This window comes from Theobroma umbraticum, unplaced genomic scaffold (assembly GCF_002168275.2).
Source record: "Theobroma umbraticum cultivar Fairchild unplaced genomic scaffold, ASM216827v3 scaffold_50.0, whole genome shotgun sequence".
Classification (NCBI taxonomy): Eukaryota; Viridiplantae; Streptophyta; class Magnoliopsida; order Malvales; family Malvaceae; genus Theobroma; species Theobroma umbraticum.
The window spans coordinates 3,410,177-3,432,387 of record NW_018397261.1 but is presented as its reverse complement, the minus strand read 5'-3'; the positions used below and the strand labels follow the sequence as shown (position 1 = coordinate 3,432,387).

Below are 22,211 nucleotides of genomic sequence, written 5' to 3'. Positions count from 1 at the left end.
GAAGAAGAATATAAGAAATTCTTTTTTAATGGTGTCCATAGATTATCGTACGGTCCAGATTCTAAATAGGATCCAACCCGGTTCCGTGGTGACCAATCGGAAATTGTGGCGGATAAGTTGGGACAGGCGACCGTTAAAAGGGCACCAGTCATAACCGACGGAATCAATCTTCCCTTGTTGAGAGAAGGACAAAAGGACACTCTAAGAAGCCAGCCGAACAAAAATGGCTTCAACCACCATCTCCCTTTCCTTACCAACATTTTCTTCTTCTTCAACTAATTCCTTCACTCAAACCAAGCCTTCTGTTTGCAGCCATCATCAACTCAGTAGAAAGAGCTTACCGTCTTCACTCTTTACATCAACAACATTCCTTTACAACAAAACGCCAACAAGAACGAAACAAGTCTGCACCTCCTTCAAAATCAAATGCTCAGCTGCTTCCTCTTCTTCCTCTTCTACTCTTCCAGCAGCTCTTCTTTTTGACTGTGATGGTGTCCTCGTCGATACTGAGAAGGATGGCCACAGGATTTCCTTCAATGACACTTTCAAAGAAGTAACTCAAAACTTCCTACCTTCTTCTTCTTTTCCCTCTTCTGTACATTATGGGAATATTAGATATTTTGATGAATGGTTGGATTAAAGATAATCAACTTTAATTGATGGAACAGAAAGAATTGGGTGTAACATGGGATGTGGATTTATATGGGGAGTTGCTCAAAATAGGAGGTGGAAAAGAAAGGTAATCTCTTTTCATACCTTTTCTTTTTACCCTTTCAAATTACTAATAAATTGAAGTAGTTTTCAGTTAATTCTGTGTTTGTAGGATGACAGCTTACTTTAACAAGACAGGCTGGCCAGATAAAGCTCCAAAGACTGAAGAAGAAAGAAAGGAATTCATTGCTTCACTTCACAAGCGAAAGACTGAGTTGTTCATGGCCCTCATTGAAAATAGATTGCTACCTCTTCGTCCCGGTGTTGCAAAGTTAGTCACTCTCTCTTACTTCTGCTAATCTATGTAGTCCTTTTTACTCTATTTTTGTGTTTAGCATCAACTTTTTCCGGAGGATTCAAAGTTAATCATAAATGGGATTCTTTGTATGTTTCTAAAGAATAGCAAGAAAAATGAAGAATTCGATCACATATGTGACTAAAACGTGCTTCCAGAGTTGGCTATGAGATACTTCTACACTGGAATTCCTTTACCTATGATTGTCCTTTAATACTAGTTTTATTTTCAGCTATTACATTTTCCAGATTCTGGTCTGCTAAGTTATCATATCATGTTAAACAGGTTGGTTGATCAAGCTTTGGAGAAAGGAGTAAAAGTTGCTGTCTGCAGCACATCCAATGAGAAGGCGGTATGCTAATCAGGTTCTACAACTGTGATAGACTGTATGATTGAGTATTGACTTAATTTGCTAATGATGATTTGCAGCAAATCTAAAATTGCATTTATGCTATTCAAAAAGTTAAGCAAGCAGAATAATAGACTAAGTTCCAGTATGTCACATTTTTGAAGATCTCTAATAAACCTGACGTTTTAAACAGAGGGTTCATACTGAATTCTTATGTGATCTATTCTTCTTTAGTCAGATCCTGCACAGATTGAAGTTTGTAAATATTGTACCTTAGGATTGGGATAAAGAGTTTGTAATCATCTTAGTCTCTATTGAATTATATGATAGCAAGAGTTGAATCCTTTTTTCGAATTTGATAGCTGAAATAGGAATGCTATTTTCAGGTCTCTGCAGTAGTTTCATGTTTGCTGGGACCAGAGCGAGCAGAAAAGATCAAGATATTTGCTGGAGATGTGGTTCCTCGTAAAAAACCTGATCCAGTAAGTATTGCATCCTTCTTAAAGTTAATTATAGAATGGAAATGAAACCACATGGATATAATATCATTTATTTTTTCTCTCAGAACCTTCGAAAACAGAAATCTAACTTCAGTGATTGCCAGGGCCTTCTGTCCTTATGGATGCAAAATAAGAGAATGAACTACTTTGGCTGTTAGGAACAGAAGAGGCTCCTTCTAAATCCCATGCTTAAACTATGCATGCTTTATTTCAATGTGTGGCCCCTTATGGTTCTTAGTTAAAGTTCATTCATATCCTTGTACAGATGGAAGATGTATTATCTACTACTAAAATGTGAATATTCTATCTGGCAGGCCATCTACACATTGGCAGCAAACACTCTAGGTGTTGATCCTTCAAGGTATGGCATCATAATAGACCCTTACTGATGTTTGATGTAATCAATAACAAATTAATCACACATACAATGTGCTTGGTCAATACTGCAAAATCAGTTAAATATCCTAGAAGATTCAAACTGATTTCAACTTACTGACTCCTCGACCTGCTGGCAGTTGGTTCCATGCAAATTCCTATTGAAATGCTATATTTTCTATTATTAACTTCCATTTGTTTTATAAAAAATGTTTATATTTGCTTAAGATTTGGATCTGATTTTTTCCAATTTGTTCCTCAGTTGTGTTGTGGTAGAAGACAGCGCCATAGGACTAGCAGCTGCCAAAGCTGCAGGAATGACATGCATAGTCACAAAGAGCAGGTAACTATTTTTAGCATATAAATGAAAATTCTTTACTAACTAGTCCATTTAAATGAAAATTCTTTCCTGATTACTATATTCTGTTTTTGTACCTTTGTGGGAACTTTTAGTTATCATATTCCAGTTTGTGGAAGTGAACAATTGTAAGGATGTTAATTAGTGGGGGAGGTGCTATGAACAGTACTTTTCCAGACTAGAGGATGCTAACAACTTTTGATTGCTGATGATTGTAACTCTCATTTGCTCAATCGAATTAATTATATGTTTCTAACAAAAGATAAAACCTGTAGGTTGGATTGGTTGATTAATGTGGGTGGGAAAACCTCTGATAAATGATTCACTTGCATTAAACAAATCGTGGCTGACCTCTGCAATCTCTGGTACTGCTACGTTCTCTCACTTAGAGGTCAGCTGGGTGTGAAATTTACCAGTTAGACTTGCTGATACGGGGATTTGTCAAGCAACTAGGTTAAGGAGTGTCCCAACTTTATGATGCTTTCAGATGGGACAAACTAGAAGCAAATCTTAAATTATGGATTTGGTACTTGAAACTGAAGGAAATCCTTTGAAACATTTCTGTTTTTTACAGACACTTCTAAGTTTTCTCATTCTCTGGAATTTGCATAGGCTGCTCTCAAGCTGCTTAAGTACTGTGCTTGTTGCCCAGAAATGAGAAGTTCTCTTCCCATTCCCTACCCCTTACCCCTTTCTTCCTTTTCCTTTGCATGAAAGCAATTTCTAGGTCTTCATCATCCTGTAAGAGAGCAAGATTATGAAAAGTGTCCTGGATCTTAATGCCAATCTAGCTACTCTGAAAATTTCCTTTCATACCATCCATTAGTAATTCATGTAAACATTGACTTACCTCTGGCTGCAGTTACACAGCCGATGAAGACTTCTTAAATGCTGATGCAGTCTTTGACTGCATTGGAGATCCACCAGAAGAGCAGTTCGACTTGGCATTCTGTGGAAGCCTTCTTGAGAAGCAGTATGTTAGTTAAAAGTAATTTTGCTTCTTAATTGATTGTTGAGATCCAGAATTAGATGCCTACACTTTTAAGGCCAATTATTTTCAATGATGATTTACGAATACTTTCTGTATCGGCTGTTGTTACAGCCTGTAACGGCATGTTCCGACTTTACCTTACAAGGGACTGCATTTCTGAAATAAGTCTCTCGTGATAGTATTCATGTTGACTGACTCCTTGGATGCCCAACTCTTGTTAATTCTCCTCGTGAAAGGCTAGCTGATGTAACAGTTTAACACTAGATCCTTTAAGCTTAGTTGATGTTATGACGAGGCCTTATCTATCACCTCTCTCAGTGATAGATGACAACAGCCCAAGATACTACTCCAGGGGGAAAATGAATATCCTTCGTACTTTAATCTCTTTTTTTCCCTTTTTTTACAGAATCTTTAATACATTAATTAATGAAAGTTGCATAACGTCATGCGAAACTGGTGAGGGGTCACTCACACCCCGATCAGAGTCTTTTACTTGGCGGGTGTTCAATTTGGTACAAATGGAGAAGAGAAAAAACGCAGGTATAACTGTATAAGCCATTTCTCTTTTATGCTGCTACCAAACCCTTTCATTGTGCGGTTGTTTTAGCCATGAAAAACAGAAAAACAGAAAAACTAGTGACTACCGAGTTCAGCACTCACCTCATTCATTACCTCTGAAGCTTCAAGTTGGGCTTCCTACACCCCGTTTGGCATTGAGGTGGGTGGTGGGAAAGGGCTTTTGGGCTAATAGCTGCACTTCAATCTAACCTCAATGCCGAACAATGACAAGTGTTTATCAACTAGGCTGCATTCAGGTGGAGAGAAACTATACGGGGGACCAAGTGAGAACCAGAAATTGGTAGGTCCATGTGGTAACACACTGCCATGGATACCTGCTGCTGCTAAATATGCTCAAACTTGTACATCCATTCATAGAAAGAATCCCAATGTCTCCCTCGAGATATAATCAAAATGTAGTGCCAATCTAACCGTTTACATGGTGTTCCCTGCGAAACTCTGTGTTCGCTTAGCTATAAACAACAGTAGAACCGAAAGCATTAGCATTAGCCTCTCACATGACATGTCTTTGTATTGTATTACTTCCCACGGCATTTGAGAAGACCCCGTTAAGAAGAAAATAAAATGAAAAGGACAAGTCGGGCAGTCGACAGCAAACGAAGGATATCTTTGGGTTTGAGGGGATAACCCATTAGCTATTTAAAATCTTTGTGGTCCTCGACAAAAGGTAATATGATAGAATATGCCCATGTGGCGCACATCATGGTTTTAAAACTCGAACTGCATAATTAATTTCGAGGTTTTATCACAATTTGATTGTAATTAAACGGTCCAACAAAGGTAAGAAAAAGGGTTAATTAGCCTTAAAAAAAAAAGAATTGAAGAAGGGAAAAGAGAAAAGATGGAGCTTCCTTCCTTCACATTTCAATGGAGGGAGTTGGAGAGAACAATAGAAGAGATCAAACTAATAATTAAACCGAGAAAAAAACGCTGTGACATACAATATAAGCAATCACGAGCTACAATGGAATTGCCGAAGCCATTGCCAGTCTGGAAAGATGAGAGGTGTTGAATTTTGAGCACTCAAATTGATTACAAGCAACGACTTAACTAGCATAACCAATTGATCATGATTTCCTCTTTCACTTCCCATCATTGCTTCTTACCAACCAATCCACCTTCTTGGTGATTAGTCTTGTGATTAAGAATTCTATCTTATTGGGTATAAGAGTTTCAACATTAGTTTACAAGAGGAAGTCTTTAGAATGTTAAACCTCGTTAAGACACTTTAGCTAATTAAATTGTCTAATTACAGTACCTTTGTTAAAAGGAAAGATATGGTTATGGACGAGGCAAGCAAAAAGTTCACGGGATGTGTCATAGTCTGGGTTCTATAAATTCCATGTGAAGCCTTCACACATGTACATGTGTAATAAATGTGGATCAAATTGCTTACACAGCTAATCTACCTTTGGAGGATAATATAATTGATGATTTGATTTGATTTGATATATAAATGTACATATATGACTGACTTAATGGGAAGGGGCGATTAAAATTACATGCATCACCATTGGTGTTTGGTTGGAGAATCCCAACCCTCTTAATGTCAAATGCCCAACTCTCTATCCCTATTAAATTCCACAACAAACTCTCATCAGGCCAATACCCATCAATACTACCTTTATCTATCACCTCTCTTAATGCTATCCATTATCCACCCAACCATTGAACTATCTACATATCATTGTGAATTTTTTTCCCCCAACCCAATACAAAATGTTCTCCATTTTTGTCTTTATTATAAATGCTTGCAAAAAGTTCAAAACTTTGTTTAAAGAAGGATCAAAATATAATCATTATTCATATTTATTGTGTAACCTTATAAGGATTATAATAAAAATTTTAAAAAATACCAATCGTGCATACACGCTTATTGACACAAGTTAAAGTGGTATTTAAATATATTATAATAAACATCAAGTGAGGTTGATTATGCAAATTAATCGAATAATTAAATTAATGAATATAATAATCAACATATATATATATTAATTCCAAATACAAACGCACCCAAATCTTATTTTAATCTTATTCCCACACTTGTCCTTCACCCCAATCAGCTTACATCCAACATACTCAATAAAGTATATTGCTGACTTCCTCATCCTCCCCGCAACGGCTATTGCTAAGCTGAAAGAGACTTCAAAAAAGATCTACTAGTAGTATTTTTATATTCAACAACCTTGTTTGTTGTTTTCTTTAGTAATAAACCCTGTCTCCTTCTGATAGTTGGATATATTCACTCATGAATTACAGGCTTTTGCTCATCTCTTGCCACCCCAATGCAGATTTATACTAAAGGAAATACTAACTTCGTACGTATACTGCCAAGTGTTTTCTGCAATTATTCATCCTAAATTAATTAAAATAAAAAAGTCCTTAAAAAAAATAATGTAATCAATTAAAACAATGAAGTTAAACAGTGTACAGACATATACATATATATATATATATATATATATTATCGAAAAAAAGGGGAAAAAATCAACTAATAATTGTTCTTCCTAAAAACAACCTCAGTGTCAAGCCCAAAGCCATCAACTTTCCTCACCTCGACCAGTTCCGACTCCTTAAACAGCTCCACCAATGGCTCCACGCTATACAAATCATTGGCCGAGTACTTATCAGCCCGTCGGGATAACGCCACGTGCAGAACACAAACCCCACCTGGCTTCAACGTCCGTTCGATCTCCCCGACGAACTTCCAGGGATACAGCGCGTGATCGAACACGTTAGAGAACTCAAAGTCAAAGGTCCGGTTCTCAAATGGCTGTGCATGAAAATCTCCTTTTACTACAAGTGGAGGGTAGGGCACCAAATCTATGCCGACCGAGTCCGACACGCCCACCAGCCTCATTGCCTCCACTTCTTGCCCAACTCGAGCTCCGATGGACAATGCTTTTGAATCGTTGAAAAGAAGGTTTCTTTGCTTTAGGCTTTCGAAGAAACGGACGAAGACGCGGACTTTCCTGTCCCAGTCGCGAGTCGTCCATATCTTTCGGAGTTTGGGGTTCAAGGTTTTGGTGAGCTGGCGCTCGATGTATGCATTGTAGGAAGAGTAACCTGGTCGGATACGAAGGCCGCCGGCGGAATTGTTGCTGGAAGGAGGATTTCTAGAGTTCTGGATGAGGGCGGTTTTCAGACGGTGGTGAGGGGATTGGGTGGCTAAGAACGCTAGAAACAGTACGGAGAGAATGAGAGAAAGGAGGAAAGGTCTGAGGAGGATAGGGAGCTTTGAAAAGGAGAGATTCATGTTTACATGAGAGAAGAAGGACTTGTTTTGGTTGACGAAGGTTTATTCGGCTAGAGGTAATGGAATGTGAGTGAGTGAGGACCAAAGTAATCGGATTGAACCTGTGGCAAGAAGAAAACAAACAGACATTGATGGGGTTTTGGAATTTTTACCAGAAGGCGTCACAGTGTCTTGCAGGTCACGCGGATGGCTACTGAAGTTGTCACCTCAACTCCAGCTTTATTGTGGTGTGGCTTTTGACTTTGTTGTCTCAGTTAGGTCCATTTTAGAGAAATCATCCTACATTCAAACTACTAAATACTTTCTGAGGGTTGAAATTCCTTCATTTGATCAGCCTACCAAAAATAAAATTAAAATCTTGTTCCTCCATTTGGTCAACGTAAATAATTTAATCGAGTAACAGAAATAATAATACTGAACAGATTATTTACTAAACTTCAATGCATTAAAATCTTCAATAGATAAATTTATTAATAACTTTATCTAACAAAAGCACTTTCTTGATTAAATGGGATTGCACATTTTGATTTTTAAAGCCATTCCCTATTGAAGTTACTCTTTGCTAGCTCTTTGGAGATCCATGGATGGATCTTTAGAAAACTGACTCAGAATTAAATCTTTGAAAGCAAACCCGTAGGACTCGTTCTTTCACAAACAAGAATAACAGAATGCGGGGAATGTTTCTGTTTTTGGCCTGCTTCAACATCTTCATAATGAGGCAAAACGATGCTATCACATATCCACGACATCAGACTACAAAACTGATTCGATTAACAGATGCATTTAATCGGAACTCAAAGATCAAAGTCTGACGACCTTGAGTGAGACTAATGTTGATGCTACCCAAAGGGGTGGAAGAATCTATTCGCTTAAACTAAATCAGCCCTCAAATCAGATGTAATACATCTTAAAACACCCTCGTACCTCAACCAAAATTATGGTATACTGCATCAAAGAAAACTGTATTATTGCTTTGTAAGGAAATTAAAGAAATTGCACATAAAGACACCTCCACATTTCCTCGATAATGGTAATGTGTTATATACAGCTTTAAAAACCTATTTAGGAAAAGTTAACTACCTACTTTACTTGAGCGCCTGTTAATCTGGAATGAAAAATGAGGACAAGCCTGCACACAATCTAGACAAGGCCACGGTTTTAATCATGTTGGACTTGGCTGCATCAAGCAATGGATCTGATTGAAGAGCTTTATCAAAGCAGAATTTTGCTTCCTCCCACTGACCCTCAGCTACAAATACAAGACCAAGATTATTAAATGCAGGAGCATAGCCAGGCTGGAGTTCAAGTGACTTTGTAAACATTGCCTTGGCACGTTCATATTGCTTTTGCTGTCGATAGAGATTTCCAAGGTTGGAAAATATCGCATGCGCTTGTTCCACTGTTGCCAATGAAAGGGCCCGCTTGTATACAGATTCAGCTTGTGCTGCCTCCTCCGATAATTGGATTGAGATACCTAGCCATATATGCTTACAACTGATTATTCAATCTTCAATTACTTTTCTCAAAGAATAATTAAAGAAAGCCATGTACCTAGGTTTGACCAAGCATAGCTGCATTCTTTGAATCGAACCACTGCAGCCTTGAGGTACTTCTGTGCCGTTTTAAAATGTTGGGAACAGAGACTATGTAGGCCTAACTGGTTCCACTGCAGAGCATCATCTGGGTCTTCACCTGTTGCCTGGTTAAGGCAGGCATGATGAAATGAAAATATCAGTAGATGAAAAGCATATCTGAATAGTACATGAAGCCCAAAGATGCACAAAACAGTTATGTGCTAATTAAAGTTTTAAACCCATTAATTACATCACAAGGCTCCTCTCCTCTCTTCCAAGGCAAACCAAGCATTTCCATAAACAATTATAGGTGAAAGAATACGGGTAATGAAGGCAGAAGGCATGTGAAGTCATTAAAAAAATACATCTCTAAGACTATTACAAAAAACTTCACCTTTAGTTTTGGGATAAGCATATTCTTCTATGGAGAAAAGATCAGGATGCTTTGTAACATGTAGGCAATAGATTCAACTGTCGGCAGTCTTAAAAATACTCTTAATATCTACTGCAATAATTATTTACACAATTCTCACAATGCTCTGGATTAAGATTGCTGTTACATCTTTTTCAAATGGTATATATGCAAGAAATATTCAGGCAAGATGAAAATGTCATTGAACTGTTTGTCTTGTAGATAACAAACCGAATAAAAGACAGCTTAGAACCATAAGATATAAAGAAACCCATCCTAACCACTTAAGAAAAAAGTTCACTATTAAATTTATACAAAAGCTAAACTGAAAAAACCAAATGGAACCTGCTTTAAACTGAAGATAGCACGCTCTTCCACCTCCACTAACTCATTCTGTTCTGTCTCAAAGGCTGCCACAATCTGATGTTGGGTCTTGTGAACCATGGAAAGTCCTGCCCATGCAATGGGAGGATCAATTGGCACAGAATCTCCTTCTCTTAGCACTGAAGCCATTTCATTGCCTGCCCAAGAAAGCTGTTCGCTAGGATCTTGAGACCTTTCGGCATCCTTGATTCGATGGACTGCAACAGCATATCGAGTAGACATGCAATTTGGTTCCAATTTTGCAGCCTGATTAATAATAAACAAAACCAAGAACAAACTACTAAAACTTGTTGAAGACTACAAAACAATGTGGCAGTATTTGTTTTAAGTACAAAGCACTTGTTAGTAACTAAATTGTATGTGATTTTTCCATTATACACATAAGAACACTAAAAAGATGGCATCCTTTATTTTATGAAAAAGGGGGAATGAAAGACTTTCTATCAATGTTAAAGGACACCAATAGACAACCTCAAAAAAAGAAGCTATAAATGACTGTATCAATGAGCCATGAGCACCTTCTCCAAACACTTGCTGGAACTTCGGTAGTCACCAATCAAATAATATGCATTAGCTAGGTTTGCCCATGTATGTGCTGCTTTCGGATCTGATTTTAGAGCAGCTAACAAACACTCCTTCGCAACGTTGACAGATGTAACCTGATCCCCAGCAGCTACTTCACTGGCATTTGCCCCAGCACCTGAGAAGAGAAAACGATGAGCTCAAACTACCTCTTTTTAGCACGCCCATGTGATATCCAATCAATAACAACAATACATAACTAATTAAAGCAACCCTCACTGTATTTAAAATTGTTCCAAACAACAATGTGAGCAACAAGTTAAAAGACTTGGGAAACAAGAATTTAAGCTCATCAAACGCTTACCTGCAACAACTGAACCATATTTACATAGAAGAATTGCAGCATAGTTCATTAAAGCAGCTGGATGGTTTTGATCTTTAATGATCAAATCCTGAAAATATCTAGCTGACAGCTCCAAGTTTCCACTGCAAAATAGATGATCAGAGCACGAATATAGATGACATAACCATATCAAGCATCAAAGAATAAAAACATGTACAAGTCATAAGCAGATTCATAATATCAGTACGAATCAAAAGAAAGAAATATTAAGACAAGGATGGTCAATAGATATCGCTCATGTTTCTTCATGTGACATTTCCAAGCTACAAGTCTGATGAGCTTATCAAGTACAAACTCATTCTGAGAAATACCTACAGCTAATGAAGACCAAATGTGAGTGGAAACATGCTTCATGTGAAGCACGCGTTGGAGAAATGAAGCTTTTCTCTTCCCAATAAAAATTAATAGTTGCTAAACTCATTGACATAACCATAGTGAACAATGGCAACTTGAAAAGGGCTAGCAGTCTGAAACTAATCGACAAATACCTGTAGCCAATCCAGAACTAATGAAAGGAAACAAAAAGGACAAACCAGAAAAAATAAAAAAAGAAAATAGAATCACAAGCATTTTACAATTGAATCAGAAAGTTACATAATCATATCTGCTATATCATTAGTATTTTTAAGTAATACACCTTATATGAATTCTTATAAAGTCCATATTTGATTTTCTTAGGTTAATATTTTCAATCTTAAAAAAACCTACTGCAAACACCGCTCAAAGTTATCCTTTCCAACCCGCACTCCAGCATTCTGCTAATACTGTTCTTTCTCACCAATTCTGTAAGGCATGATAACATAATTTTGAAATGCAAAAACAAAAGCCACAACCAGACAAACATGTCATACTGAGACAACCTTACCTTTGGAGGTAAGCGATCCCAAGGTTTCCCAGGCAATCATAGTTGTCAGGGGCGAGAGCCAATAAAGATGATAAAACCGCGATAGCACTCTACATCATAGTTAAACTTATATCAGATCAAGTAATGAGAAAAATACAATTTCAAACAATGAAAATTTCATAGTGATACCTGCAGACGGCCAGTTTTGAGAAGTATCAATCCCAGGGTATTCCATACACCTGCTTGTCTAACATCTGATTGCATTGAGTCCTTCAATTTGGAAAGGATCTCCTCGAGCTCTTCATTTTCAAGCTCTTTATCCAAACCGTTATCCCCTGAATTCTCTAGGAGAAGGCACTGCATATTGATACATGCTTGATTAGAAATCATACAGATTTATACTAATATTCACTCAATCATACTAAAAATGAGATGAAAGAAACAAACATCAATGCATAACTGCACCTGCGCATGGTGAATTTGAACTAATGAAAGCAACTCTGGCCGTGCAATCTCCACCTCACAACGGACCAATATCTCTGCTGCCTTCTCATATGCCAAAATTGCCTTTTGAAAAGAGAAAAATCAAAATTGATTGTAATAGGTATACTGTACATACACCAAACGGTGGAGTCAGAGAGACAAATAAGTTTGAAACCTTTTGAGGTTGACCCAGCCTTTGATACATTAGACCAAGTACAAAATGAGCATGAGCATTTTTGGGCATCTTCCTTGCAACATGTACCAAACCCTAAAAGAACACATAAAGATTGTCAAGAAACAAAGAAAGCATGCAGTATACCTTCACTCTAAAAGTCATGGAATTGAGGGTTTGAGATGCCATAAACATCACATAGATAATGCTGCACACTCAATTTGTTTTTCTTAGTAACAATAATACCAAGCTTCCGAATACATAAACTCAAAGAAAGAAGGGATGCGACTAACAGTTTTGAGGCTGCTGACTTTTTCCTCTCGAGATGAAGGCGTTCCTTGACTAGGCTGATCCCCATCTGCATCAGCTCCACAATCCAGAGAAGAGTCCGCCTTGCTAATTCTGGAACGGCATTTCCCCAACTTGGTTAACCTTTTAGCTTCTCCTTCTACAGCATCACTCTCTTTGGAAATTAAGGTACTTTTCTCTTGGCTGCTTTCATCATTAGTCAACCTACACCACGTAATGTTCAAATCAACTACTTCATCTCAGAAAAGACAAAATGCAGAATTTTTTTTAATGTGATCGAGTGAGTTTATAGAGCTGTTAAAGCAAGGGTTTTGGGGGGTGGGTTTTGTTTTTGAAGCAGTTTAATCCCCAAGGCTTCATCAGGCAAAGCTAAAAATCAAATCGAAACCGATTCTATATAGAAATTTTTAACGAAATTTTGTTTCCGGAACATGGATAGATTAAAATTAAAATTAAATATCAGGAAACTGAGGAAAGCTATGAAGTTGCCATGACTCATCCTTTTATTTCTTCTTCGAATTGGGGCAAGAAAGGGCAAAAGTGGCACAAAATGTAGATTCAGAGGAAGCAAAGGCAAAAATATATAACGGGTGGAAAGAGAGGTGGAACCTTGTAAGGTCGGGAGCAGGGAGGAGGAGAGAATCATGATCGTCGGTTTCAGGAGGGTCGACGTTAAGGTCGGCTAAAACGACGACTTTGGGAGGCTGAAGAAGCGTCTTGAAGCTCTCTACGGTATCCTCTTCTGGTTTTATGGAAACTTGGGGCGCTTCCAACATTTTCTGTTCCAGTTAGTTGCAATTGCAAAGCAGTACCTAACTACTGAAGCATGAGAGAGAGAGAGAGAGAGATGACGCGTCGCTAATAATAGTTACAAATAATAGTAATAATAACGAAAACAAGAGTAGTCTGGAAGGCGACTAGAGAACACGACAGTCGACGGCAGATGGCTGCCAACGAAGCCTTTGTTTGGTTTGGCAGTTGGCACTGCCTCCGTAGTCTTACCTTAGGTTTATGTTTTTTGAGGAATGTGGTCCGCCCCTTTGTGGATCAGAGCAAGGCAAATGGGCCTAACTCAGCTTTTTCTGAGTCCAAAGTCGGCCTGCTAATACTTTCTCTTTTCTCTATGGGTTGGGACAATTCGCAACACGTTTTTTTATCACCCAAGCAAAGTGAAACGATAAGCGACGCAATAAAAAGGCAATAACTTTGCGAATAATAGAAACGTTTCACATTCATACAAGTCAAGCTCCACGGCATGAAAATGCTGTTGACTTTTGCAGCTGGCGTCAAAAGATTGGTTAGCCGGCAGTATAATGATAAGAGTAAAAATATTAAGAAAAAAGCAATTAATGAGAAGGAACAAATGTGAAAGCATAAATATGGAGCCTTTGGAAGTAAACAGCATCATCCTAACCATCATATATTGTAAGTAACAGCAGGCATCATATCATCCCTAACTAACAAGCTACTCGTTGCGACATGCGCCTAAAGCTATTCCAATAGAGAGCAAAGAACCAACTTTATACAATGGCTGGGATCATAAGAATCTCCATCAGATGACCACAAAAATAAGAAAACATCAGAAGGAATCCAAACATCCCACATCTATCTATCCACCCCCCTCCGCCTGGGAAGACTGCTAAAATAGCACAATAGGTACTGGAATGGCAACTGCATACATGAGACAATAGTTGGAACATATTTTTCTTTCTCAAGAGGCTGCAGCAGTGGGCAGAGCTTCCACTGCACATGACCCAAAGGATGGCAGAAGCCACGCCTTCTTCTGCGCATACTCTATGTAGAAACTGAATTTGTCCTTAGCATTTGGAATGTCAAGAGCCAGGTCATCAAGCCCATCCTTGACCCTGGTGAAGCCTTTGGTCATTTGATTAATAGTGATTAGCCCTTCATTGAAACATTCCTGCAGCAGATCCAGCATCCTATCATTTTTCTTCTCCATAGCCATCACCAGTGCTTTCTTCACCACCTCATGGTTAAAGAATGGCATTCCAAGATCGCGGATACACTGGCAAGCTTCAGCCACAACACCCCCACTTTCATACTCCTCCAGGAGCTTCATTATCTTGTCCTTTGCATCCTCTACAGCCCAGCCAGTTCCACCTCCCCAGCACCTGAGGAGCCTCTCACCAGCATGGCGTGCAGCTATAAGTGATCGAGCCATCCGGACAGTCTCACTTCCACTGCAATTTGGTGGCAACTTGCTAACAATATCTTCAAGATTTAGCGGAACCAAGACATCATCAATGACGGCCCTAGCCAAGAAAAGAGCAAGCTCATTGGAAGCATCCAGAATATCCAAGGCAGTGTCTTCTGCAGACTCCAGAAGCATGACAAAGCCATTCACTATATCTTCGGTGGAGAAGATCTCAATGTGAAGAGCAGAGAGCAAAACAGATGCCATTTCTTTCTCCCTGTTCTTCCTGTCCATGGCAAGAGTAATAAGCTTCTTAAGGAAAATTGGGTTAAACTCAGGCAACCCTAGATCTTCAAGACTCCGGATGAGTTCTGGAATATCATCTGAGAGAAAATATTCATGAATTATAGTTACAACCTCCTCCTTGTACTGCCGCAATTTTTTATCTTCATTTTGGGCCTCTCCATGTTCATATGAGGATTTCATGAATGATGCATCAAGCCATCCTTCAGAGATAGCCTTTGGGACAATAGATTGAAACAAGGTTTTCGCAGATGGAATGTCAAGAGCAAGATCATCAAGGCTCTCTGCTAACCGAGCAAACCCTTTCACCATTTGACTTGAACTTATCAACCCTTCCTCAGCCGCTTCCTTCAACAGTTTCAACATAAGTGGTTCTGCTGTTTGAATTTCCATGGCAAGAACCAAAGCCCTCTTAACAACCTCATGATGAAAAAATGAAACACCTAATTCCCTTATACACCTACAGGCCTCAAATGTATCACCACTCTCCACATACTCCCTTAAAAGATCAGCAATTTTTTTCTTCACTTCCTCAACTGTGACATGAGTGCTACCACCCCACCTCCTCTCTAAAAGTTCAGCATGGTGTGGAGCTGAGAGATAGCTCTTCTCTGCAGTTTGGAGAACCTGATATCCCTTGGAAGATTCAGGAAGTGTCTTCTTTGCCCTTGTGAGGAAAGCTGGGGGGAGTATCTCATCAACCACAGCACGAGCTATGAACAGAGCAAGGATATCAACAGCATCCAGTATGTCCACAGCAAGGTCATCAGCAGACTCAAGAAGCATGACAAATCCATCCCTAATCTGGGCTGGGCTGATGACATCAGCATACAGTGCAGACAACAGAACTGAGGCCATTTCCTTCTCTTTATCATGCCTATCCATGGCCATGGAGACTAGCCTCTTAATAAAATAAGGATGATATTCACTTGAGCCAAGATCTTTGAGGTCTGATGCTGCCAATTCCACATCACTAGTGCTAAAATATTCCTCTATAATTGAAACAACAGCCTTTTTGTACTCATCTAAGGGATCAGAAATAGTTGATCCAACAAGTTGATATGGTTCCTGTCAAAGGGTAAAAAAATTAAGCATCATCACCAAAATTTATTAACAAATGACAGTGCTAGCAAGTCCGAGTCGTGTTCAAATACTCTATAAACAACAGTGCTGTACCAGATAAAGAAATGTAACATACAAGTATACAAAAGACAAATGAGACTAAAAAGCACAAATACCTCTCCACTGTCATAGTTCGGATCATTTCGATCTATATGTGATTCCCCATCGGTATCAAGCAGTTTCCCCCATGTACCCTTACCACCACCACCATCTGTTTCACATTATTAAGGAAGACAACAAAAATTACTAAGAAACAACAGATAACAATTCTGTAGTGCAGTCTCCCATTTTTCATGATAAGGTTTTTGACAAAAATGCAGATAAAAAGCAACATAGTACCATTTACCAATATTAAACGCAAAACTGGCAAAAGCTGAGAAAATAAATGATAATATGATCACTTTGATTTATCAGTTATCCTTGGAATGGTTTTATGTACTATTGCAGCAGATTAATAATATGTAGATGTACCCCGAGAGTTGCAACTTGAGACTCACAAGTTCCTACTAATCATGTACTTCAAAAATACCACTGGGGCATTAATATATAACAAGCAATTGAAGCATGAATAAAGAATTAGAAGCAAATGCTGTTTACCAATCTAAAGCAAAAGAACAAACTATGAAAGACCTCAAACCATGCATCAGCCAACCTCTCCACTCCATCTTTTTATCTATTAAAAGTTAGTAGGGTTCTAAGACAAACATTACAGTATTATAATCCCCTCATCTCATTAAATTTAAAATAATAAAATGTCATTGAAAATCAACAAAGCTACCAGTCTCATGGTGCTAATTGAGCAAGCCTTGAAGAATTACAAAGCACTGGGTAAATCAGTGGAGAAAGGAGGTGATATTGGTCAAAGATTATATAGTTATATAAGGAATAAAGGATCAAATGAAGACTTTCTTTCCTCTTTGAGCACCTTTGGTGTCTGGCTGATCATTGTTGATTAGACCAATCCCCCAGCATCGTCAAGTCAAAATCTACTCTCCAATAACTCCACCAGCTCTTGTGTTGATAAATAAGTAGGCTTTAAGTCCCACCATGACTTGTTTGGTATTAACTATATATTAAGCAACATAAATTATATGGACAGATATCATAGATTCCTAGGACACAAGTATGCAGTTATATCCATGATACAATCCAAATTGACAACTGCTTTGCATGAATATGCCTTGAATATCCAACAACAGCTTGAATACAAAAAATTGAAAAATAGGATGTCCTTTACACAGTTTTTCATAGGAGGGAAAAGGAAGGAAAGTAGTGGAAAGAACATAATTTTCCCTCAATCTTTTCCTTTGTTTGGTAGAAAGAGGAAAGGAAAATTGGTGGATTTGTACCTTTCTATTCCATTAAACTCAAATCCGTCCAATATGGGAGGGAAAACAATTGTTGATTTACGATTTTACCCTCAACTTTTGTTTCCTTTCATTATCCATCTCTTGTACCAAGCATAACCAAAATGCATTTGCTTCCTTTCTTTCCCTCTTCTGATTTCCCTTCTTCACCTTTTTCCTTCCTTTCTACCAAACATGTAGTTAGGATATTCCCCTCAGAGGATGTACCACTATACTCATAACATAACTTTCTAAACCATGACCTTGAGGTCCAATGCATAAGTAACGAATATCCCCATACAATTTGATCCCACAACGTAATAGCACCAGCTTACCATAAGGCTTATATGAATTACATGCAGATAACAACCAAATCATGGTATAAGAGAACACAAGATGAAACGTCTTTTAACTGCTATATGTACCTTCAGACAAAAATAACTAAAGCAACAAACAAAAATCTGAAACTTCAGTAAACTATATTCATCTTGCTGAAGCCCCGAATTGTTAAGCTACAAGTCCAGCAGGAAACAAACATAGTAACCATATAAAGGGCAACATTCTAAATGACTTGCTCAGCAAGCTAAAACTTACTGCATATCAGCCAACAAAATTTTTAAATATGACAAAATCCACTCAGTAACTTATAATAAACCTTTCATCATCAGGAGGTTGGAATTATCAGTTTAAGGTGAGATTGAAAATGAATCATCAATCTTTTACACGTCTTTAGGGTACATACAAGCTCCACCTAAATCTTACCCTTCTCTCAAATCATACTTCGTTTAGTAATTAATCAGCTAGCGTCAAATAATAAAGGTGAATTCAACTCATCCCACAAATACAATATGGAAACATGTCATTCAAGAAATATATGCAAATAATTATTAAATGCAAAACAAAACACACGGCATCTGCAAGGCTAGCAAGCTATGAAACAGATAACCAAAGACGTATGAGGAGGAATAAATGCATTGAATCGAACAATTCAAACTAATTAACAATTAACTTGGATGAATGTTGGATCAATATACACATGGCAAGTGGTAAGAAGGCTCACCCTTCTTTACACGGACGAACTTCCCTGAGTGAGACCGGCGGACATGCCTCACTGCAATCCCACCAGTTGGCGCCTTGCCACAAGCAGGAACCTTTAATTGATGATCAGAAAGCAAAGAAGGCGGGGATTTCGGGGATGATGACAATCTTGGAGAGGGTAACGCAATCTCCACATTCTGACTCGCTATTTTCAGCATTTCCCTTTGTTCATCCGTAAGAAATCCCTCACTGGACGCCATTTAATCTATATACCTTCTAATTTTTTAAAAAAAAAACAAAAGAAAACTAAAAGTTAGCGTTAAAAAAGCAAGTAATTACTTTCTCTTGGATTGCACTGTTTTCGCAAAAACAAATATTTAATTCAGTTAAACAGTTAATTAAAACAATCTGAGCAGTAAAAAAGTTTTAAAAGCAGCCACGAAATAACTGTTAAATGCAATAAAATCTCATCTCAACTAAGATAGATAAAAAAAAGTGTTTTATCACAACTTGTAACGGTTACATTCAGCACTCTGTTTTCCTTTATTTTCCCACCATTTTCCCGGCAACCAAACATGACGACTACAACAAAACCTACCAAAAAGAAAGCACAGAAAAGGATAAGAATGAGCAAAAATACCTGATTTTTGTGTAAACTCGAATAAAGAAAAATGAACTGAGAACCCGACTCCGATCCTTCTGTTCGTGGCCCGGATCTCAAGCCAAGACAGAAGTAAATCGGATCTCTTAATCCGACCTCAGGTTGGAGTCCCCCTAATAAACGGCGAGGAAAAAAGAAGGAGAAGATCCAAATAGGAGCCCTAGATCAAAGAAAAAGGGTCGGGCTCCAGGCAAAGAGTTGGATCCAAGATTCGGGTCGGAAATCGGTTATAAAGAAAGTGAGAGGAAATGGATGAGAGTGAAAAAGAAGGGCCGAGCCAGAAGTGGATATATATAGGGAGGCTACGGTTACGGGTACACGTCACCAAAGGAGGGAGGGGGATGTTATCGTTTTTTGAAGTCCACGTGGCGTTGCTTGCTGCACGGCACGGACTGAAGTGCCGGTTCCCTGTCCTTTGCTGACACCCGGCGTTGCTGGCTGCGTTTATTACCGGTTTTGGATTAGGGTTTGGGCGGAACACAACTTGCATTGTCTAAACTACTCTTTCTTGCTTTAAATTCTTTGTTTTCTTGCCTGGAAAGAAATTCCCGATCCATATTTGGTAAAAGTATTAAATCCATCCATATCTTTAGTTACCCATTTTTTTAGTGTTTGAGTCATACATCAAATATTAAAATTAATTAATTATATTAATATAAGTTGTTAAATTTTAGACGAATAAGGCTCTTTCTAATTGATTTTTTGTTGTTTTTTTTTACCTATTTTTTTCTACCAAAGGGATTTAAAAATATTTTCAACAATAAAATTAAACAAAGGAAATAAATGAAGTGAGACAATGTTGATACATTTTTTTTATTAAAGTTAGATTTAGTAATTTATTTTTTTAATTTTTAATCGTGTCATTTAAGTATATAACATAAATAATTATATAAATAAATATAAACATGTCGTATTAAAATTTTAAACATATACATAAATAATTTAATTAATTTGTAATACAACATGTAAACGTCAGTACATTTATTATACATGTCGAATTAAATTTATACAATACCATATGATTAACACAATTAAAACTTATACCATTTATAACTTATTTACACTATTAACATGAATAAATTAAAATTTATATAATTTAAAATATAATTATTTTATTCAAATTTATAATAAAAAATTATAAATATCATAATATTTATCAAATATAATAACATTCAATATGAATAAATTTTAATCATCATAAAAATATTAATATTTGTATTAGTCAATCAACAAGTTTTAACCTTATACTAAACGTATTTATCCTATTAAATAAATAAGTAATAAACAAATCATGTGTTGTACAAATAAATAATAATACAATTAATAAATGATGTTTTAAAAATTCTTAAATAAATTAAGCAAATATAACTGTCTATATTGACATGATTAATACATAAAATATGATTACTTCAAATTCACTAAAATATTCGTATCATAATATCATACCATATAAGAAATTTGTCATGTCTACTCAAGCAAGGTCTAATCAAGGTTGAGTTAAAGCTAAATCCTTATATTTTTTAGTACGGACAAGCGACACCGACATGTACATGTAATTACTTGTATTATTATGTGATGATCAGTCTAAGCCAAAAAGGGGCTTGTGAAAATCAAAACGAAAGGGAAAAAGACAAAACATGAATAACAAAGGGCGGTTTGAGGATAATAGATTCGGTTGATATTTCAAACAAAGACGAGATAAGATAATGTAAGGATTAGAAAAGGGTTTGTGGAGAATAATAGTATTAGATTTTAAAAAGCGTCATATAAGAAAAGATGGACAGGAAATTCAATTAAGTCATAATGAGTACAGGGGATGGGTTCATATGCTCTTATCCAAATGTTGGTTGATCAACTGAGCACGAAATGAAAATTTCTAGCTAATTAAATTTTTATTTATTTTTTATATAAAAAGCAATAGAGAAAACTTGTTACAGGGCAGTAGTGCCTTCCACACCTTAAAGCTATAGGAGGACATGCTCTTCAATTCTCTTGATATGTCAATGGCTCAGTGCCATTACAAATTTGCTACAGAACCAGGGAAACTACGATGGTGGGTACAAGATACAGATGAAAGGATTGCTTGTAAGTTGCCCTTCTCAAGCTACAATAATGCTTTTCTATTTATTTATTTTTTTTGGTGCAATGAATAAATAAAGAAAACAAAAGAAATTACAGAAACAACACTAAGATTTTACGGTTCTGGGGAATCCTACTCCACCTGAAGCTACTGTTTCGTAAGGATTTGCGAAAGCTACCCCAGCAAAAGAAAATACCGTAAAAGAGGCTGAGCTAAAGGTAGTTCATTTAGTCCCACAGCCTCACCTAGAGTGCTACAGGTATTGAGGAGATGAAATATCTTCAAAGTTGAAGCTACGCATCATCCACATTCAAAAATCTATGGCTTAAATTCTAGGAAGGTCCAGTGCACCTGAATCCCAGTTGCTAGATGACAGATAACCCTACAGACCATGACTTTTCCTCGACGCATCTGCTAAAAATTCTTTGGCTTCTCGTATCATATCAAAGATACACAACTGAATCCCTCCTTCACTAGAAGTGTAAAATGCAGAAGATTACCCACTGATTTTTGTAGCCCAACATTTGGACCAATTACCAAATATTGGGATTTTTTTCAATTAGTTGCGGCTATACAACATCCACCAAGATTCCTGAGATTAACATGCTTCAATATCATGTACCAATAAACCAGCGTTAGATAGCAAACAAAAAGGCATACTAAGTTATAAGTGCATGGCACAAATTTCCCCTGCATTCACTCTTTTGATTTTTTTATTACTAGGGCAGAATCCTTATTGCTTCAACAGATATGATATGGGAACCTGAACCACAACACTGATTCAACCAATATCCTTGTACTGCCTATGATGGATCATGTTCATATACTAGCATGTTCTATAATCTTTGCCATAAATGACTGAATCATGGGTGATAACTTTCTGATCTATTTGATCTAACTACACTCTTAAAAACTCATTCTTTTTGTACTTTATTTGTACTTAATTGCCATTTATCCATCTCACTGACTGTGTTCTGTGTAAAATAGTA

The 22,211-nt window shown here is 37.3% G+C and overlaps 4 protein-coding genes across 7 annotated transcripts; 1 reads left to right on the top strand and 3 right to left on the bottom strand.

Moving 5' to 3' along the window:
- Positions 1–14: 14 nt before the first annotated feature.
- Positions 15–4,258, top strand: LOC110417649 (Haloacid dehalogenase-like hydrolase (HAD) superfamily protein). 2 transcript variants are annotated; one of them, XR_002445338.2, is made up of 8 exons: positions 15–553; positions 669–739; positions 824–982; positions 1,292–1,358; positions 1,742–1,837; positions 1,921–2,070; positions 2,170–2,216; positions 2,493–2,573. XR_002445338.2 is itself a non-coding variant. In XM_021430103.2 (8 exons), the coding sequence occupies exons 1-8, from the start codon at positions 224–226 to the stop codon at positions 3,572–3,574; spliced, it is 975 nt and encodes a 324-aa protein (XP_021285778.1). In that variant the 5' UTR covers positions 15–223; the 3' UTR covers positions 3,575–4,258. The 2 variants fall into 2 exon arrangements, 1 of the variants encoding a protein (XP_021285778.1); XM_021430103.2 differs by lacking the exon at positions 1,921–2,070 and adding an exon at positions 3,451–4,258.
- Positions 4,259–6,390: 2,132 nt separating this feature from the next.
- Positions 6,391–8,063, bottom strand: LOC110418563 (uncharacterized). 2 transcript variants are annotated; one of them, XM_021431326.1, is made up of 2 exons: positions 6,713–8,063; positions 6,391–6,499 (listed from the first exon to the last, which is right to left on the bottom strand). In XM_021431326.1, the coding sequence occupies exons 1-2, from the start codon at positions 7,412–7,414 to the stop codon at positions 6,452–6,454; spliced, it is 750 nt and encodes a 249-aa protein (XP_021287001.1). In that variant the 5' UTR covers positions 7,415–8,063; the 3' UTR covers positions 6,391–6,451. The 2 variants fall into 2 exon arrangements, with proteins under 2 accessions (XP_021287001.1, XP_089639849.1); XM_089783723.1 differs by lacking the exon at positions 6,391–6,499 and having other exon boundaries at positions 6,543–8,063.
- A 116-nt stretch (positions 8,064–8,179) lies between these two features.
- On the bottom strand, positions 8,180–13,536 carry LOC110418562 (tetratricopeptide repeat (TPR)-containing protein). The gene is made up of 12 exons (XM_021431325.2): positions 13,127–13,536; positions 12,502–12,721; positions 12,212–12,304; positions 12,019–12,120; positions 11,743–11,910; positions 11,575–11,663; positions 10,671–10,792; positions 10,303–10,484; positions 9,746–10,030; positions 8,966–9,113; positions 8,495–8,888; positions 8,180–8,359 (listed from the first exon to the last, which is right to left on the bottom strand). Exons 1-11 carry the CDS (start codon positions 13,291–13,293, stop codon positions 8,515–8,517), a joined length of 1,950 nt encoding a protein of 649 aa, XP_021287000.1. The 5' UTR covers positions 13,294–13,536; the 3' UTR covers positions 8,180–8,359; positions 8,495–8,514.
- A 347-nt stretch (positions 13,537–13,883) lies between these two features.
- On the bottom strand, positions 13,884–19,567 carry LOC110418561 (MA3 domain-containing protein). 2 transcript variants are annotated; one of them, XM_021431323.2, is made up of 4 exons: positions 19,122–19,567; positions 18,504–18,754; positions 16,214–16,308; positions 13,884–16,043 (listed from the first exon to the last, which is right to left on the bottom strand). In XM_021431323.2, the coding sequence occupies exons 2-4, from the start codon at positions 18,739–18,741 to the stop codon at positions 14,229–14,231; spliced, it is 2,148 nt and encodes a 715-aa protein (XP_021286998.1). In that variant the 5' UTR covers positions 18,742–18,754; positions 19,122–19,567; the 3' UTR covers positions 13,884–14,228. The 2 variants fall into 2 exon arrangements, with proteins under 2 accessions (XP_021286998.1, XP_021286997.1); XM_021431322.2 differs by having other exon boundaries at positions 18,504–18,757; positions 19,122–19,563.
- Between the last annotated feature and the right edge of the window lie 2,644 nt (positions 19,568–22,211).

Bases quoted from the DNA above. Each gene is read 5' to 3' on its own strand.
- LOC110417649 (XM_021430103.2), top strand. From the start codon at position 224: ATGGCTTCAACCACCATCTCCCTTTCCTTACCAACATTTTCTTCTTCT. The intron at 1,359-1,741 runs GTATGCTAATCA...TGCTATTTTCAG, and splicing joins GCACATCCAATGAGAAGGCG to GTCTCTGCAGTAGTTTCATG. The intron at 2,574-3,450 runs GTAACTATTTTT...CTCTGGCTGCAG, and splicing joins TGCATAGTCACAAAGAGCAG to TTACACAGCCGATGAAGACT.
- LOC110418563 (XM_089783723.1), bottom strand. From the start codon at position 7,414: ATGAATCTCTCCTTTTCAAAGCTCCCTATCCTCCTCAGACCTTTCCTC.
- LOC110418562 (XM_021431325.2), bottom strand. From the start codon at position 13,293: ATGTTGGAAGCGCCCCAAGTTTCCATAAAACCAGAAGAGGATACCGTA. The intron at 10,793-11,574 runs GTAAGGTTGTCT...TCTATTTTGCAG, and splicing joins GGGATCGCTTACCTCCAAAG to TGGAAACTTGGAGCTGTCAG. The intron at 9,114-9,745 runs GTTCCATTTGGT...TGCCTTAACCAG, and splicing joins CTATCTTCAGTTTAAAGCAG to GCAACAGGTGAAGACCCAGA.
- LOC110418561 (XM_021431323.2), bottom strand. From the start codon at position 18,741: ATGGCGTCCAGTGAGGGATTTCTTACGGATGAACAAAGGGAAATGCTG. The intron at 16,309-18,503 runs GTGAGCCTTCTT...AATGTGAAACAG, and splicing joins GTTCGTCCGTGTAAAGAAGG to ATGGTGGTGGTGGTAAGGGT. The intron at 16,044-16,213 runs GTATTTGTGCTT...ACCCTTTGACAG, and splicing joins CGAACTATGACAGTGGAGAG to GAACCATATCAACTTGTTGG.